This window comes from Trachurus trachurus, assembly GCF_905171665.1.
Source record: "Trachurus trachurus genome assembly, chromosome: 9".
Taxonomy (NCBI): Eukaryota; Metazoa; Chordata; class Actinopteri; order Carangiformes; family Carangidae; genus Trachurus; species Trachurus trachurus.
In genome coordinates this window covers 6,856,590-6,872,374 of record NC_139895.1, presented here as the reverse complement: position 1 = coordinate 6,872,374, position 15,785 = coordinate 6,856,590, and the positions used below count along the sequence as shown (strand labels likewise).

Below are 15,785 nucleotides of genomic sequence, written 5' to 3'. Positions count from 1 at the left end.
AACCTGCTGCATATGTGTGTGTGTGTGTGTGTGTGTGTGTGTGTGTGTGTGTGTGTGTGTGTGTGTGTGTGTGTGTGTGTGTGTGTGTGTGTGTGTGCATGGGGCAGATAGGACGTGTGGCCTTGTGAATGGGGCAAGTTTCAATTAGCCTCCATTTACTGCCAGCATGGCAGTGATCTTTGCTCCTGTGCTGCTGTCACATCCTGTGGGCGTCCGTGTGTGTGTGTATGTGTGTGTGTGTGTGTGTGTGTGTGTGTGTGTGTGTATGCAAAGGTGATTTGTTAACAGAAGCACAGCAGCAGAAATAGAGGCCGACTCCGTCTCCGTGGGAACAGGCGGGCGTTTCCTATTGAGAAACAAACTACCTGCAGACGAAGCCGAGCTGAGTCGGCGTTTCACTGATGGACAAATAACGACGTTAGACGAGAAACACACACACACACACACACACACACACACACACACACACACACACACACACACACACACACACACACACACACACACACACACACACACACACACACACACACACACACACACACACACACACACACACACACACACACACACACACACACACACACACACTGATTCAATCTGCTTACACACCATTAAATCATAGAGATGCACTCAGCTTCTCTTCTGCACTGGTACAGTTTCTGTTTCTGGGATGTTTGAACTTGTGTTTTTCTGCTAAATCTGGAGATCGATCAAAGAGTTAAAGTTTTATATGTTTGAAATGAGCTCAGTGTAAAAGTGTGTCCAGTTAAAACTTCTTGTTCTGTTGATTGTTTTCATCCGTTTCATCAGTTTTACTACAGTCACGACCAAAACTAGTCAATACGTCCTTTCATTGGCTCATGGCTGGGCCGAGGATCCCTGGGATGCGTTCAAGGACTGCTGGGAAACTCCACAACCACAGCAGCTCTTAAAGCATCTCTGACCAGAGGGGCTTAGTGGTTGTGAAGCAGACACTGGTCCGATTCTTCTTCCTCCTCAACCGTCTGTGTGTTTAATGTCTCTCCGAGGTCACATGACTTCACACTAGAGAAGCTACGTCGTTGCGCAGAAAATTTAAATCCTGCGGCGTCCCCCTGAAGAGGAATTTTAAAATTTGTAAAAATGCTCTGCTATGACTATTTTTTGATGAATATTTGCTTTCCCACAAAAAAAGTTGTTTAAAAAAAGCTCCCAAATAGGCTAAAAACGGTCTACTATTTCTCCCTCATTGAAAAATCCGGATTCTATGAATATTCATGTGTATGCAAATGCACCGGAGTTCGAACCCTGGTCAAACAAAATCAACGGCAGTGGTTGCTAGTTTCGTGACGCATGAAAAAGGACTCCAATTTGAAAAATTGAATCCAGTTTTGTCAGACTCTGGTTTTGAAACTGCATTTTCAAGTCTAAAATGCTCAGTTATGGCGTGGATTAGCAATTTTGCTCCTGAAATGCCTTGTAGCAGAGCCCACACACTAAATTGACATGTTAATCATTTCAAAAAGGGCATTTTTGGTTTAGGGAGACTTTAACATTTGTTAGAATAAATAAATAAATTCTTCCTCCTCACCAGCTCAGAGTCCTGAACCAGGGCAGCTCGTAGGAATGGTAAACTCTGTAGCCGATGGTGATGATCTCTTGGAAACACTTGATTTGGACAGTCATGACCTACGTGGGACGACGACAGGAAGACGATGAGAAACAGAAACAACACAATACAAATACAACCAGGTGAGCTGCAGGTACATTACAGTAGCTGCGGTTCCATCACCACCACTCACCACCAATATAAGAGTGACAGGTCCCATGTAGATGATGAGGAAGAAGCCTGAAATCATGGCCAGAGACAGAACTCCTCGTATCCAGTAGTTCTTCCATCTGTGGAGACAAAATCACATAAACGTTTCATTCATTCATCCATATAGTTCATTCATCGACTTTCAAAGAAAATGGATTTCCAGTTATAGAACAGGGGCTGCAAATTCAACATTAGAGCCGTGAAATTGTATCAGTGGGTCAGGATGAGCAGAGTCTTTGACTTCACACATCAGCTGACGGGTTGGAGTGAGAAAAGAGAGGAAGAAGAAGAGGCCTCGAGGTGTTTTTAGAGGTTTATTAGGAGGAGCTGTGGAGGCAGAACAGGATTCATCCTCTGGAAACCTTGAACAACACATTCAAGAAATGTCCAGATATTTGCTGTTAGAAAAACAAACAGGTTTGGTCTCTACAGCTCAACTCCTTGTTTATATAACTCACCTGTACATTTTAATAAGGCTCAATGTGGTGTTGGACTGTAGGCCCCGCCCCCTTTAGGGGGAGGAGCCTACAGTCCAACACAGCAACAACAGAGCAGCTCACGCTTCTTCAGAAACATGCGAGCGATGTGGAACAACCTTAAATATGTAATGACATCACACTTGACTTCCAGATGTTCCTGTTTTACATGATCAGTTCATATTTTATTTTTTTATATTTTAATAATTGTTCAGGTTTTATGTATTCTTAATGGTTTTTTGTTTTGTTTTGTTTTTTCATTCTTAATTTTGATTTTATTGTGTTTGTTTTGTTCCTGGAAACTTTAATGTAAACTTAATATTGACATTTCTTGTGTTTAGCCACAGGGTTTCTACTTTAATCTATTCCTGAGTAAACAAAGAGTCGACATCACTGTGTTCAATGAGGCGCAGCTGAAACCTGCATCTCGTCTCAGTGTTGTTATATTGAGATGCTGCGGCCTGGTGCCAACAAAGCTGTGTTACAAATATGTAACGATGAGGCCAAGTTGTGGGCCCCGGGGTGTTTATTCAAAAAAAAAAAAAAAAACAACGCCACCATCCTGCAGTCATGTTGCTGTGGGACAAACCTGCTGCTGCTGCTGCTGCACGAGACAAAAGAGAGGAGCGAGCTGAAAGCTGCACAGGAGCTGAGAGGCTGCAGGAAAACAGCTGCATCATGAAAAAAGCTGCTGCACTGTGTGTTCGCTCTCTCTCTCTCTCTCTTCTTTCTCTTTGTCTCTCTCTCTTTCTCTCTCTGTCCAATCAGTCACTCACTTTCTGCCATTAAAACTTCCACCCTCCCTCCCTCCCTCCCTCTTCTCTTCACCTTCAACTCACTTCATTCATCCTTATCTTCCTGGCTCATTTTTCTCTCTGGCTTGGCCTTCATCAACTCCTGCTAACATTTCCATATTTCGCACATTCTGTGACAAACTGTAAACTGTTTCTTGTCTGTAACAACATCTATTGCACGTCTGTCCGTCCTGGGTGAGGGATCCCTCCTCTGTTGCTCACCCTGAGGTTTCTCCGATTTTCCCTGTTAAAAGGTTTTCCATGGAGTTTTTCCTCAGTCGATATGAGGGTCTAAGGACAGAGGATGTTGCTACGATGCCATGTAAAGCCCTTTGAGACAAACTGTTTGTAAAAACGGGCTATACAAATAAAATTGCCTTGCCTTGCCTTGTTGCATTCATCTGCTGCCATCCCCTCCTCCTCCTCCTCCTCCTCCCCCCTACACCTCTAATGCACCTTCCCCATCCCTCCATCTGTTTCTCTTCTTCTTCTTATGTCTTTCCTTTCTTCCCTCCTTCCCTCCCTCCCTCCTCCCTCTCTCTGCAGCACACCAGCTCCAATGCCGTTGCAGCCTGCGGGGATTAGCCTTTCCCTCCTCGTGAGCCTTTAAGCCCTGCGACCTGGCCGTCACTCATTGGTCACACCCTCCTGTACATCACACACACACACACACACACACACACATATACACATATACACACACACACACGGCCTCCTTCGTGTGCTGCAGACTCACACTGGGACACGACCGACCTGCGCCGAGGGTTTGGACAGGTTTCAGTCATGGCCTCTTGTTGGTAAAACTTCACTTTGAAGCTCTGACACCTGACGAGCTTCATTCTTCATTGTTACAGCAGAACAATCATCTAATCTTTGACAACAGTGAAAAGTTTCACTTGCATGAGTAAAGAAACATCTTGAATAACAGGCTGTCAACACATTCACCTGATTGTCAAGTTCTGAGACAGGTGTAACAGTTAACAGTTCACCGACTTGTTGTGGGTGTGTCGACACCATTTTTTAAAACATATTCCGTTTTCTTATTATGTGACTCTTCTGTATTCCTGTATTTTAATGTTGTTGTATTAGAGCCTGTACAATTCACGTCAGAGCAAAGAACCTGGATGTTTAGTCTGTATCCATGCTTGAGTTTAACTGGGAGTCTCTTGAATGCTTATAGGTTTATGGAAAATAAACAAGAGATGTTGCTCTGAAATGCTGTGTCAAGTAGTTTTCCAGCATTTTTTGTCATATTTTAAAGGATATCGTCAGATTATCGTTATTGGAAACCAACCCCTAGTACAGGTTCCCATTTCATGTGTCAAATCAAAACTTCATGTGCAGTTACAGTAGTTTTCCTCACTAAACCCCCCAAAAGATCAAGTTCATTTTTGTGTTTTCTCAATTTTAACTGCTAATACTTCCATATCATGTGCAATAATCATTTACCAGATGTTACAAATTCAAGTTTAAGTACTCCTGGGAAAAGGGGGCAAAGCAGTCAGACCATTCTGACCGTTTTATAGCCGTAATAACAAAATGTCCAAATGGCCATTTTAAGCCTCAGTAGGTAAAGGGTTAAAGGTGTAAATATTCATGGCAGCACTGTAGCTGAAACTAATAGAGGTTACATTTCAGGAACAGACACAAAATGCATTTCCTCCAACTTTTCTTGAGGAACTAAAACTTTCCTGTGGCTCATTATTTTCTGTTTCCACCGCCGCCTAAAGTCCATTATCTACTGACTTCTGTCGTCTTCTGCATAAACGCTGAGCAAAGCCTGCAACGCTCTCCATCTTGAATCGCAGTGAGTGACAAAATAAATACATAAAACAACGCTGACTTGCAGCTTTTTAACATGGGGGGGAGTGAAATTTCTCAACCAATCAGAAGTGTTCAACTCTGCAGACCACAACCTCTTCAGTCCTGAAGGTTTGCAAAGTACTAAACCTCAACCAGGGACCTTTATTTGGGGGAGAAGATCAATTAAGTTGTTGAGGCAGAACTAAATTTAGACCCTGATTCCTGTGGTCACAGTGAGACCATATATCACAGTGAACAACATTATGCACCTTATTGAGGTCGGTCTAAGGCCTACACAAATTTTTGTCTTTAACAATGGTCTCCATGTCAGATTAAAGGTCCCATATTATAGTAGGGAGGTTAAGCGACTTTTGACTTCAAGTCATGATGCAAAGGTCCCCTTTGGCAGGGAAGTACCTTAGGGTCATACAAATAAATCTATCCAAAGACACAAGTGAGATCACACTTTGTATCCGAAATAAACACGTTTTTAAAATGCCTTTTTTTAATTGAGAAAACGCATGTTAAAAGCACATTCCATTTAGAATGTCCATAGAAACTACAATGTTTTAGGCTCCTGGATGGTATCTACAGCTTATTTGTGACATGATTGTAATATTTCAGGATTGTTTCTCAATTTGAATGATGAACAGGGATCTAATGCCTTTCAATCTGTAGTGCGGACTGACATAGGAAGCATAAAGTCCAGCCAAGACATTCCATTATGGCTAATTTGAAATAAGAAATAAAGATACTGTAACATCATGAGATTGATAAGATGAGCATTAACAAGCATTCACAAAAGTAAAAATCTACCAAAATAATGAAGCTTACCAGTTTATCAACATTACTCTAAGAGAGGATCTTAGCCAGCTATACTGTGCAGGTGAAATAAGTCAGTCCTAATCATATGCTTTATGTGAGAGCTGCGAACCTAAACTTCCTTATATGTATATAAAAGCTGAACATTGCTTATTAAGGGCGCTCTACACTAACATTTGTTAGTTTTCTTTAGGAGCACAATGTAAAATGTTTTCAGTATCAGGTTATATCAGCCTTAAATAATGTACAGGGTCCAATGTGACCCATCTTTACATTTGAGAACAGTAAAAACATTTTTCCTTTGACTTTAAGTTGGCTTCTAATATGACCCAGAATGGGTCATACATGTAAATTCAACTTTTTTAAATCAACATACACAAGCAGTAACTAGTTATAGGTAGGCCTATATTTTTACACAATATTTGGCTAATTGGTCTTTCCTGACACTACTGTGATATGAATTACATCTTATTATTTAACTACTCGTAGGCTATATTTGTTGCACTCCGTCTGATGTTCAACAAATCAGTATCAGTATAGTTTTATTAATGTTTTTACATTAATAAAACCCAATATCCTGTCACACAAGCAGCTCCATGTTGTCTCAGAAGCTGTAGATCACATCCAGGAGCTGAAGGCATCAGGGGATCTGCCTGAGTTTATATGGACATTCTAAATGGAATGTGCTTTTAACATGTGTTTTCTCAATTAAAAAAAGGTATTTTAAAAACGTGTTTATTTCGGATACAAAGTGTACGTGCCCTTCTTTTCCCTATAAGAGGGGCACGGTTGCTGGTCTCCAGTGTTCGGACGCGTGCTAGTGCAGCTAACAACAAAAGGTGCCCAAGGCGAGGGTTTGTGCTAAAACACACATTTATTATAAAATCACTGATTCTTGAGAGTCGGGACAAAACATGTCCCACATAGAAAAGTCTTATTTATATCAAAAATAAAGAAATAAATAATGATTGACATACTCACAAAGTTAGATCTAAATGAATTGTGAATACTGATGTTATGTTTTAGCATAGATAATTCCTTTTTTGGGGGATATTTGTTTAATTATACGACCAGTGGTCAGACGGCCCATGTTATTTCTCTTGTCCTCAGCAATAGGTCACAACATTCACCAGCCCCAAAAAACTTTAAAAACCTCTACAATTGTGAAAACATTTATATCAAATCAAAGATAAGGGTTATAAATGTATAAAACAATGCATGCCATGAACATCTAAAAATATTTTCCACAGAAATCTGCCCATCAAAGTTGTGTCCTCTGTTTCCGTCAACTCCGTCAGATTTTTTCATAAACCTCATTAAATCAGGCAATAGCATGGCCAGCTATCCCCTGAGGATCCCTTTTCATTCTCCTGACTGTGGTGAATGCATCAATACCACACATGGTCTGGTCAAGTTGACATTTTTTGATATTTTAGATGAACAATGTCAATTTTCCTATGGTCACAGCCGGAGCATGTCAACACCATCTCTCCCTTATGATACTTTTTTTAAACCATAGTGGACTCAATGAATGTATTTTATTGAGATTATGGAGACAGCTAGCAATAGCCAAAAAACTAGCTAGCTAGCTGCAGGGCTTTTTTCTGCAGAAGGAAAAAAACATGCCATTTCGTCAACTCCGTCAGAGTCAACTCCGTCAGGTTTTATGTTATGACGGAGTTGACATGTAAGCTGACGGAGTTGACAAATCCACCAATAACTGCTTAAATGTGCTAATATTATACTTTTTTCAAATATAGTAAAGGAATAGAATGTTATTTTAGGGGTTTATCTGCACATTAATGTAGGTATATAGAATGCAATTACATATTTTACAATATACTTATGATTTGTAGAGCATGGCCAGACTGTGGTCTGCTTATTGAATAATTTTCTTCTCTTTTCTATCTGCTTATTATTGGATGACTTTCCAGCACATGTGTTATATATAGCACTTGTCTACATGTTTGATTCATTGATTGATGTACAATTTTAAAGGTACAGTGTGTAGTTTTCACTATTGAAAATATACACACTTCTTATAGAGCAGGGAAGAAGTTCAATGTTGCTTTTTCAAATCAGTTTACTTGGACCATCAGACCAAAAGTGCACCTGTGGTAATTTTGTCTTGATATATTTTAAGACATGATCCATAGGATCTGTGTCCAGAATGCCACAGCATCCAGTCTCTCTGACTCGGACAGTGTGCAAAACCCTGCCTTTCCACCATCATTAGTGTAATATATGCAGTACAGTGTCATCTGTGGCAGATTTGTCCAAAACAGACACATCTTCCAATCAAATGCTAGATACTGTGACATTATAGAAGGGCTTCGGAGTACAAAATGAAGAAGTGCAATTTGTTATAGTTTGAAATGGTGTATTTACAGTTTTGTTTATTATAGTTGAATTTAAAATATGTTCAGTAAGACAAGGGATTGGTATTTTTTAATTTAGTGTCACTTCCATCTGTTTAAAAAAGCTTTTGCTCATTGATCAGAAATGCAAATACAATTTTGTCAACTCCGTCAGCTCCGTCAGATCTTCATCAGCACCGTCAGATGTATGTTTTTGTAATTTTTTGGGAAAACAAATAATTCTTTCTTCAGTTTTTGTTGTTTAAGTAATGAAGGATCATCAGATCTACATCCTCTTGTGTCTTATTCACTTTAGGATTTTTTTCTATAGTGGCAAAATAAAAGATAAAGTTTGAAAATGCTAATTTTTAGAAATCTGTGTATTCATAACAGTGTGAAATTAAACCTTAAGTTTATATCTTACTTTTTATTGCATATCAGAGTAACTAAACACTATTAAAACATACATCAGAACTTAAGATTCTTGTTAGGCTATTATAATTATATAATTATATACTTTTAGTGTGTCTGACGGAGTTGACACAAATCAAGTCCTTAAGGTAAACATGTGAATTTGTTAAAAATGTTTTTTAACCTCCAGCCTGCACCTTTACATGGTTAAATAGAACAGATCTTTATCTACATGAATATATAACTCTAATCAATATAGTGTAAATTTTCAAAAAAAGTTTTTCAGAACGTGTTTTGTCCCGACTCTCAAGAATCAGTGAAATACACAATACCTCCTTGGCGGATGGGACACGAAAGCACATAAAGACACGGTCAAAACTGTATGCCTTCGACCAGCACACCTGGCACTGATTGTCCTGGCCTTAAATACCCCCGCGACCCGGAAGCGCGTGACGCCACTTCCGGTGTCAACGGAGGTTACAACAATAAAACCCGCCAAGTACAAACACCAAAATAAAAGCGCAAATATGGCTCCTACACACCGGGCCCCAAATTGCTTCTGGGAGCAACCAGGGCAATTTATAAACATAGGCTACATACATAACAGGAGCCATACAACAAGCAAACAGTAATAATCAATATTCAGTCAATAAGCTGTGGTGGCGGGATGGCAACCCGCAGCCCCAATGGCTCCGGTGGCAGACCGGCAGCTCCAGCAGCTTCCGCTGACGACGACCCGCAGCCCCTATGGCCACGTGATGACCGGCAGCTTCAGCTGGTGGCCCCACGGTGCAGACCGGCAGCTCCAGCTCCAACTGCTCCGCGGTGACGACCCGCAGCCCCTATGGCTCCGGGGACGACCCGCAGCTTCACTGCACCGCGCCACAGCCGCTCTGTTGCCGCCGCGCCGCTCCACCGCCCCGCTGCGAGTGCAGATCCGCAGCCCCAATAGCTGCGGTGGCAGCCGGCAGCTCCGGCAGCTCCGTTGTCGATGACCCGCAGCCCCTATGGCTACGGCCACGGCAGGCAGCTCCCGCAGCTCTGCTGACGGCCAGCTCTCCACTCGCTCCGCTGGCTCCGACATCCTGCAGCCCCTATGGCTCCGGTGACGGCAGCGATCTGGCTCGGTGGCGTGGCGCGGCTCAGGCCTGATCCCTCGCAACACGAACGGCATTCAATGTTCTTAGTGAAGCACAGTTTTGACTTTTGTACGTGCCCTTCTTTTCCCTATAAGAGGGGCACGGTTGCTGGTCTCCAGTGTTCGGACGCGTGCTAGTGCAGCTAACAACAAAAGGTGCCCAAGGCGAGGGTTTGTGCTAAAACACACATTTATTATAAAATACACAATACCTCCTTGGCGGATGGGACACGAAAGCACATAAAGACACGGTCAAAACTGTATGCCTTCGACCAGCACACCTGGCACTGATTGTCCTGGCCTTAAATACCCCCGCGACCCGGAAGCGCGTGACGCCACTTCCGGTGTCAACGGAGGTTACAACAATAAAACCCGCCAAGTACAAACACCAAAATAAAAGCGCAAATATGGCTCCTACACAAAGTGTGATCTCACTTGTGTCTTTGGATAGATTTATTTGTATGACCCTAAGGTACTTCCATGCCAAAGGGGACCTTTGCATCATGACTTGAAGTCAAAGGCCTATTTTTTGGGTTTAACCTCCCTACTATTATGCTCTTTTTCAACCATTTCACATGGTTCTAAGTTGTCCAACCACATTGTATTCATAGTGTATTGTCCCCAAATCAATCTGCAGCTGGTTAAGAGGACAGTCTGACTGTCTGTCCTTCACAGAGAACATGAGGTACGTTAACCAACGTGTTCACCTCAAAACCATTCAATTACAATGCGTACATGAACCGAGCTCACGTAAAGTAAGCTTCACTGTGTGCAAACAACATGTCAGAGCTCTGTCATCCTATTGGTCGACGCCAAGATTCACAGTGTAGGAGATGTCAGACTAGGCAATTCGAACATGCTAGACTTTCTGCTGGGGCGTCGTAGAGAGTTGTAGAGCGTCTTAGATGCAAAATCACTGTTCATCAGTTATGTTACACTACAAGTCCGTTCGTCGTTCCCAACGTCCATTATCGGCTCCAACGCTGGAAATTTGTCGGCCTGAAGCATCCAGTCCAACAACCTGCGCAGTTCGACCTCCTGAGCTCCAGTCCTGTCAGGATAAAAGCTGATCACTCAGAACAACTCCGTATTGATCTGCATCGACCCGTCTCTAGAAGAACAAGTGGCCCCGGCGTTCTGCCTCCTGCAGCAGAATCAGAGCCACTGGATCCGCTCAGAGTCAGACCTGCTGCCCTGCACCACTGAACTCCTGTAATGAGACTTGATGCACCAACCGTCCGTATAAGTGTCGGCTGTTCTGTTCCTGCTGACACAGTCTCATCACATTGATATTTACTGTATCTGTTATTTGCACACTTCTGCTAGACCATATTGATCTTGATATTTGACATTTTGCACTTTTGTGTTTGTGTTAAAGGGACATTGTGTAGGAATTCCTCCCATCTAGCGTTGCGGTTGTATATATCGCAAGCAACTCAATTGTATTTTTCATGCTGCATTCATGTGAAATTGGGCAGACGGCAGACAGACAACAGCCGCTGCACGTAACGGCATAAACAAGCACGTGACAAATGGCGTATTGTTTACCTGACCCACGTTTTACCGGCTTTCTCTCGACTTCTGTGACTAAAATGACATCTGGTTTGTTAGCGACGGCCGTCTGCCCGACTGCAGGTGAATGCAGCATCAGTGTAACGCTCCATTCCTCCTCACTGCGTTACCGCAGTGACTTTCCACAGACGCCACCTCGACCTGAGCCGACAGCTCCGGTGTCTCCGCTGAGTTTCCGTGGTTTCCTACCGTCACGCTGCCACTGAACGTAAAAACATGGCGACACCACATGGCAGCAGCACCGAGCTTACCCGCTCCATGTAGATATGAATGATATGAACGGCTCATTCAGAGCTGAAAGGAACACTTCAGTTTGTTGATGGGGGGGATTACTGATGAATGAAAAACAGACTTTTGAACCAAATAATCGATTTTCATGAATAGATAACAGGAGAAGTTACACAATGTCCCTTTAATGTTTGTTTGGGCATATTCTTATTCCCCTTTTCTCTTTTTAATACACTAAGGCGCTGCTACTGGAACCAAAATGTCCTGATGGGATTTCACCGAGGGATCAATCAATAAAGTTTTCATCCCTCAGTCTGTTTACCTATCGCCGACCTGCGAACAATAAACTCTCTTTCAAAGTCACTTCCATCTGCTCCTCCTCTCCGTCTTGGTTTCATCTATTTCTGGCCCAATTAGCCCACTTGCTCAGGCGGAGGATGATCAGTCACACTGTGGGGGGGCTCTTCATGCAACATGGAGGGAGAAACTGCTCCTCACAGCAAATATTCCTGCTGAAGCTGCTCACTACGCGTAAACAATGACGTCAGCACTGTTTGTCACCTCAACACACACACACAACATTTTAGTTTCGAGAGTTTGAGCCCCGAGGACGGAGGTGCATGTTTACAAACACATTCACATCTCCACACACAGAGTTCAGATGTGTGTTAAGGAAACGTGTCTCTGAATGAATCCCATTCAGCTCCACGTGATCACATGTTTCCAGTAGGGAGAGGCTTGTCACAGATACTGATTGATACCTTGTACAGCAGCCAAAAGTGTCGAACAGGCTGTAAAATTAACACCCGCCAAGCGCCAATGGCTGGAAAAAAAAAACAAGTTTGGTCTGTAAAACAACAACACACACCTGCCAGTGGCCGATGGAAAATTTTGAACTGCAATTCCTTTGCCACAGAGTTTATTTAGTATAAACTCTATAGAGTATAATCTATCCATCTTGTCAGGGTTTATTGATCATCATCCCGCTAATTATGAATTGCGTCTGAAAAAACCTGCCGGCAGCGGTTGAACAAGCCTAAATCTGCCACATAGCAACAGCTGATCACTGGCACAACAGCCTCCTTTTATATTTAACAGAGGAGGGACAAAACTTGTGCAGCTTTTTAAATGTTGCTTAAGTTGGATTTTTTATAAAACATAAGGTAATTACTTTTAGTCAAACAAGGAATGATTTTTTTTCATTGGGCTGGTGAAAAATATGTTTGGCCGGTAAATCTGAATCTTGAATGTAGCACCTGTGGGATTAGACAAGGGGTCTCCAACACGTCGTAGCTCGCAGCCCCCTTCCCAGTTGCTCGCCAAAGGATTAATGAATTATACATAAATCTGCACCTTATATCAAGGGTATTCATGGACCTGCTTCTCAGTGTTTGTCTAGCTGTTCCTCCCCGACTGTCTCTCTCTGCCCCCAGTGTGTTTTATAGAAGAGAAACACACATTTCGAACCACTGACTTGTATCATCAGAACAGACATGTCCTGTGATTTTCAGCCCCCTTTCATATTTAATAGGGGAGGGGCAATACCTGAAAGTGATAATTTCAGTTATCAGTATGATAGAGGCTGAAAACAGACTATTTTCATGAAGAGTGGGAAACACAGTTTTGTTTTACGAACGTAAAGAATCAATGATACAAAACACGAAAAGCTCACCAAGCCATTTTCATTTCGTAAAATGTAGATCTCGGAGGAAAAAAGGATGGAGACCCCTGTATGAGAGCGTAGCAAACAGGCTGCATGACACAGCGTCGGCCCAAACTCTCAAACTATAGCTAGCACTAGTCCTGAGAACCTGATTTTTAATTGGATGCAACATTAGGACGAGTGCAGGATGAGTCGTTAACGTCTGAATTAGTTTTACAGGAAGAGAAAATACATCGATTTTGATGTAAAAATACTTAAATAATAATCATTCTGTGATGTGAAAGTGGTTTTAAAGAGATAAATGAACATTTAACGCGTGGATGCAGGATTAAAGCTGGAAAACACATTTTTCATTTCATGGGGTCAATCCTTTTATTCAGTCATCATTCTGGTTTCACTCTGCTCTTCTTTTTAATCATCTGATGTTTGTTTGCGTGTGTGTGTGTTTGTTTTCCAGATGTTGCACAGCTGTTTGTTATTTTTAAATGTGTTTATACATAAATAAATGAGATCCTTGATCCTTCCCATTTGTTCTGTTGCAGTCGAGTCAGTAATCCCTGTGAAATGTATAAACGACAACAAACTCCACCAGGACGCACTCCAGGAACAAACAACCAGCTGTCGACCTCTGCTTCATGAGTGAGTGTGTGTTTGCGTTTGTGTGTGTGTGTGTTCTTGTACATGCTACGTTGTGAGGACCGGAACGAGTTTTTAACCAACAGACTGAGGACATTTTTGGGAAGTGAGGACATTTTCACTTTTTCAAAGGGCTTTTTGAGGGTTAAGACTTGGGTTATAATTAGGTTTAAATTAGGTTTAGAGTAACGGTTAAGTTTAGGCATTTGTTTTGGATGGTTAAGGTTAGGGTAAGGGGCTAGGGAATACATTATGTCAATGACATGTCCTCACAAAGATAGATTTACAAGGATGTGTGTGTGTGTGTGTGTGTGTGTGCAGGGCGTACCTGGGTGGCAGGCCCTCCAGAGCTTTGTTCAGGCATTGTGGAGTGTTGTCTGTGTCGGCTGTGGAGAGAGGAACATCTGGAGTGTCTGCTTTGGAGTCTCCGTCTCCTTCTGCCTCGGTGTCGACCTGCAGGCCCAGCCTGTCGTCACCGTCCGCCTCCTGACACACACACACACACACACACACAAAAACACACACAGATATTCAAATAGTGACTTAAGATAGCGAGTGTTCACCTGAAACACAACAGGCCAGTCAGTGTGCACAAGGTGATAACAGAGAGGGAAAATATGAAGGCGTCATCATCGTCGTCCTGCGGAGACAAAGACGCGAGGACGCTCAAACAGGCTCTTCACACAAATTTAGAACCAAATCCCCTGACTGCTCTTTTTGGTCTTCCTCTGCCTAAAAATCTCCCTGTTTCTACACAGCGTGTCATGGCCTTTACCACCTTGCTAGCTAGGATTGCCATTCTACAGTTGGATACGGGAGATTTTACAATGTCTAAAGTTAGAGAAGTTAAGGTTTTCACAGAAGGGATCTCTGACAGCATTCCATAAAACTTGGGACCCACTGCTGGCCTATATTAGTAACAGTCTTAATGTTACTCCTGATGATGATAACTGTACTTCACTGTACTTCATTTATTTACTTATGTTGTTATATGTTGCGTAATAATTTAGTCGTTTACTGTGATTACATCTGACATGGGTTGTTGGGAGGGATAGTGGGATTCATGCTGGGGTTCTATTTTGTCTTGTTCTTTTTTTGTACTTCACTCTAATGAAGACGCTCTAACAAGATGTGAAACTGATGTATTGTTCTGTACTGTCTGCAAAAACTCAATAAAGAAATTGGGGAAAAAAAAAAAGACGTGAGGACGGACGCTGAGCTGCAGCTGCAGACGATGCAAACCACAAGTAAATGTTGAGCTGGTCAAATAGAGCCGGGTGTAAACGGAGGCCGGGGCATTAGACAGAGGAAGAGCTGGCTGCGAGTCAAGTAGGTCTACTCTGCGAGGCAACGTGGAGACGCACGTGGGCGTGTTTGTGTTTGTGTGCAACTGATTTCCTCTTTTAGAGCCGAGCGGCCACGGCTCCGGGAATCTGAAACCACCCGGGACCTTTGGCCCACATCAAACCTGCTGGACGACACACAAACCGACCGGCTGGCTCCTCTGTCTGGACTACAACCTACTGTACTCCACTGTACTTCACCTGTTGGCACTTTATTTTCTTTAGTTTGATCTGATTTCCCCTGAATCACTGCTCTTCTCTTCAGAGAGCGACCACAAAGTGTTGTCGTACAACTACAATAACAATAAAATCTTATCTGTCTCTGCTTCTACACATAATAAAGATTCAGCTCTTAACCCACAATAAATCTGGTTAAATGATGATGATAAAATGTAATGTGAAAGTGAAAGAAACCACTTCTTATATTATATCTAAATATCCACTTCCTTTACAATCCTGTAAAAAGGAGAAAGTCTGAACATTTCCACGGCTGCAGGCCGAGCCGCACGGTGTCGGCAGGTTAACACAACGTCTTTATCCCTGTTAATCAACCTTTAATCTGGATTTAAAGACACTCAACACACACACACACACACACCACACACTTCTCTGCTCTTCCATGTAAGAAACAACAGTGAAATCTGATACACAACCACTTGGTCACTTTACACAGACCTGGTCAGGTACCAAGTCATTTCAGTCATTTAGTTCCAGTGAAAATGCCTTTTAATTAAAAAAAAC

The 15,785-nt window shown here is 42.4% G+C and overlaps 1 protein-coding gene across 1 annotated transcript in view; it reads right to left on the bottom strand.

Moving 5' to 3' along the window:
* Positions 1-15,785, bottom strand: part of cds1 (CDP-diacylglycerol synthase (phosphatidate cytidylyltransferase) 1) — a 51,708-nt gene that overhangs the window by 13,681 nt on the left and 22,242 nt on the right. Inside the window, exons 2-4 of the mRNA XM_083979932.1 lie at positions 14,030-14,187; positions 1,785-1,881; positions 1,574-1,671 (exon numbers count right to left, since the gene is read on the bottom strand). Of these exons, the coding sequence (XP_083836058.1) occupies positions 1,574-1,671; positions 1,785-1,881; positions 14,030-14,187 (353 nt within the window). The remainder of the gene's footprint in view (positions 1-1,573; positions 1,672-1,784; positions 1,882-14,029; positions 14,188-15,785) is intronic.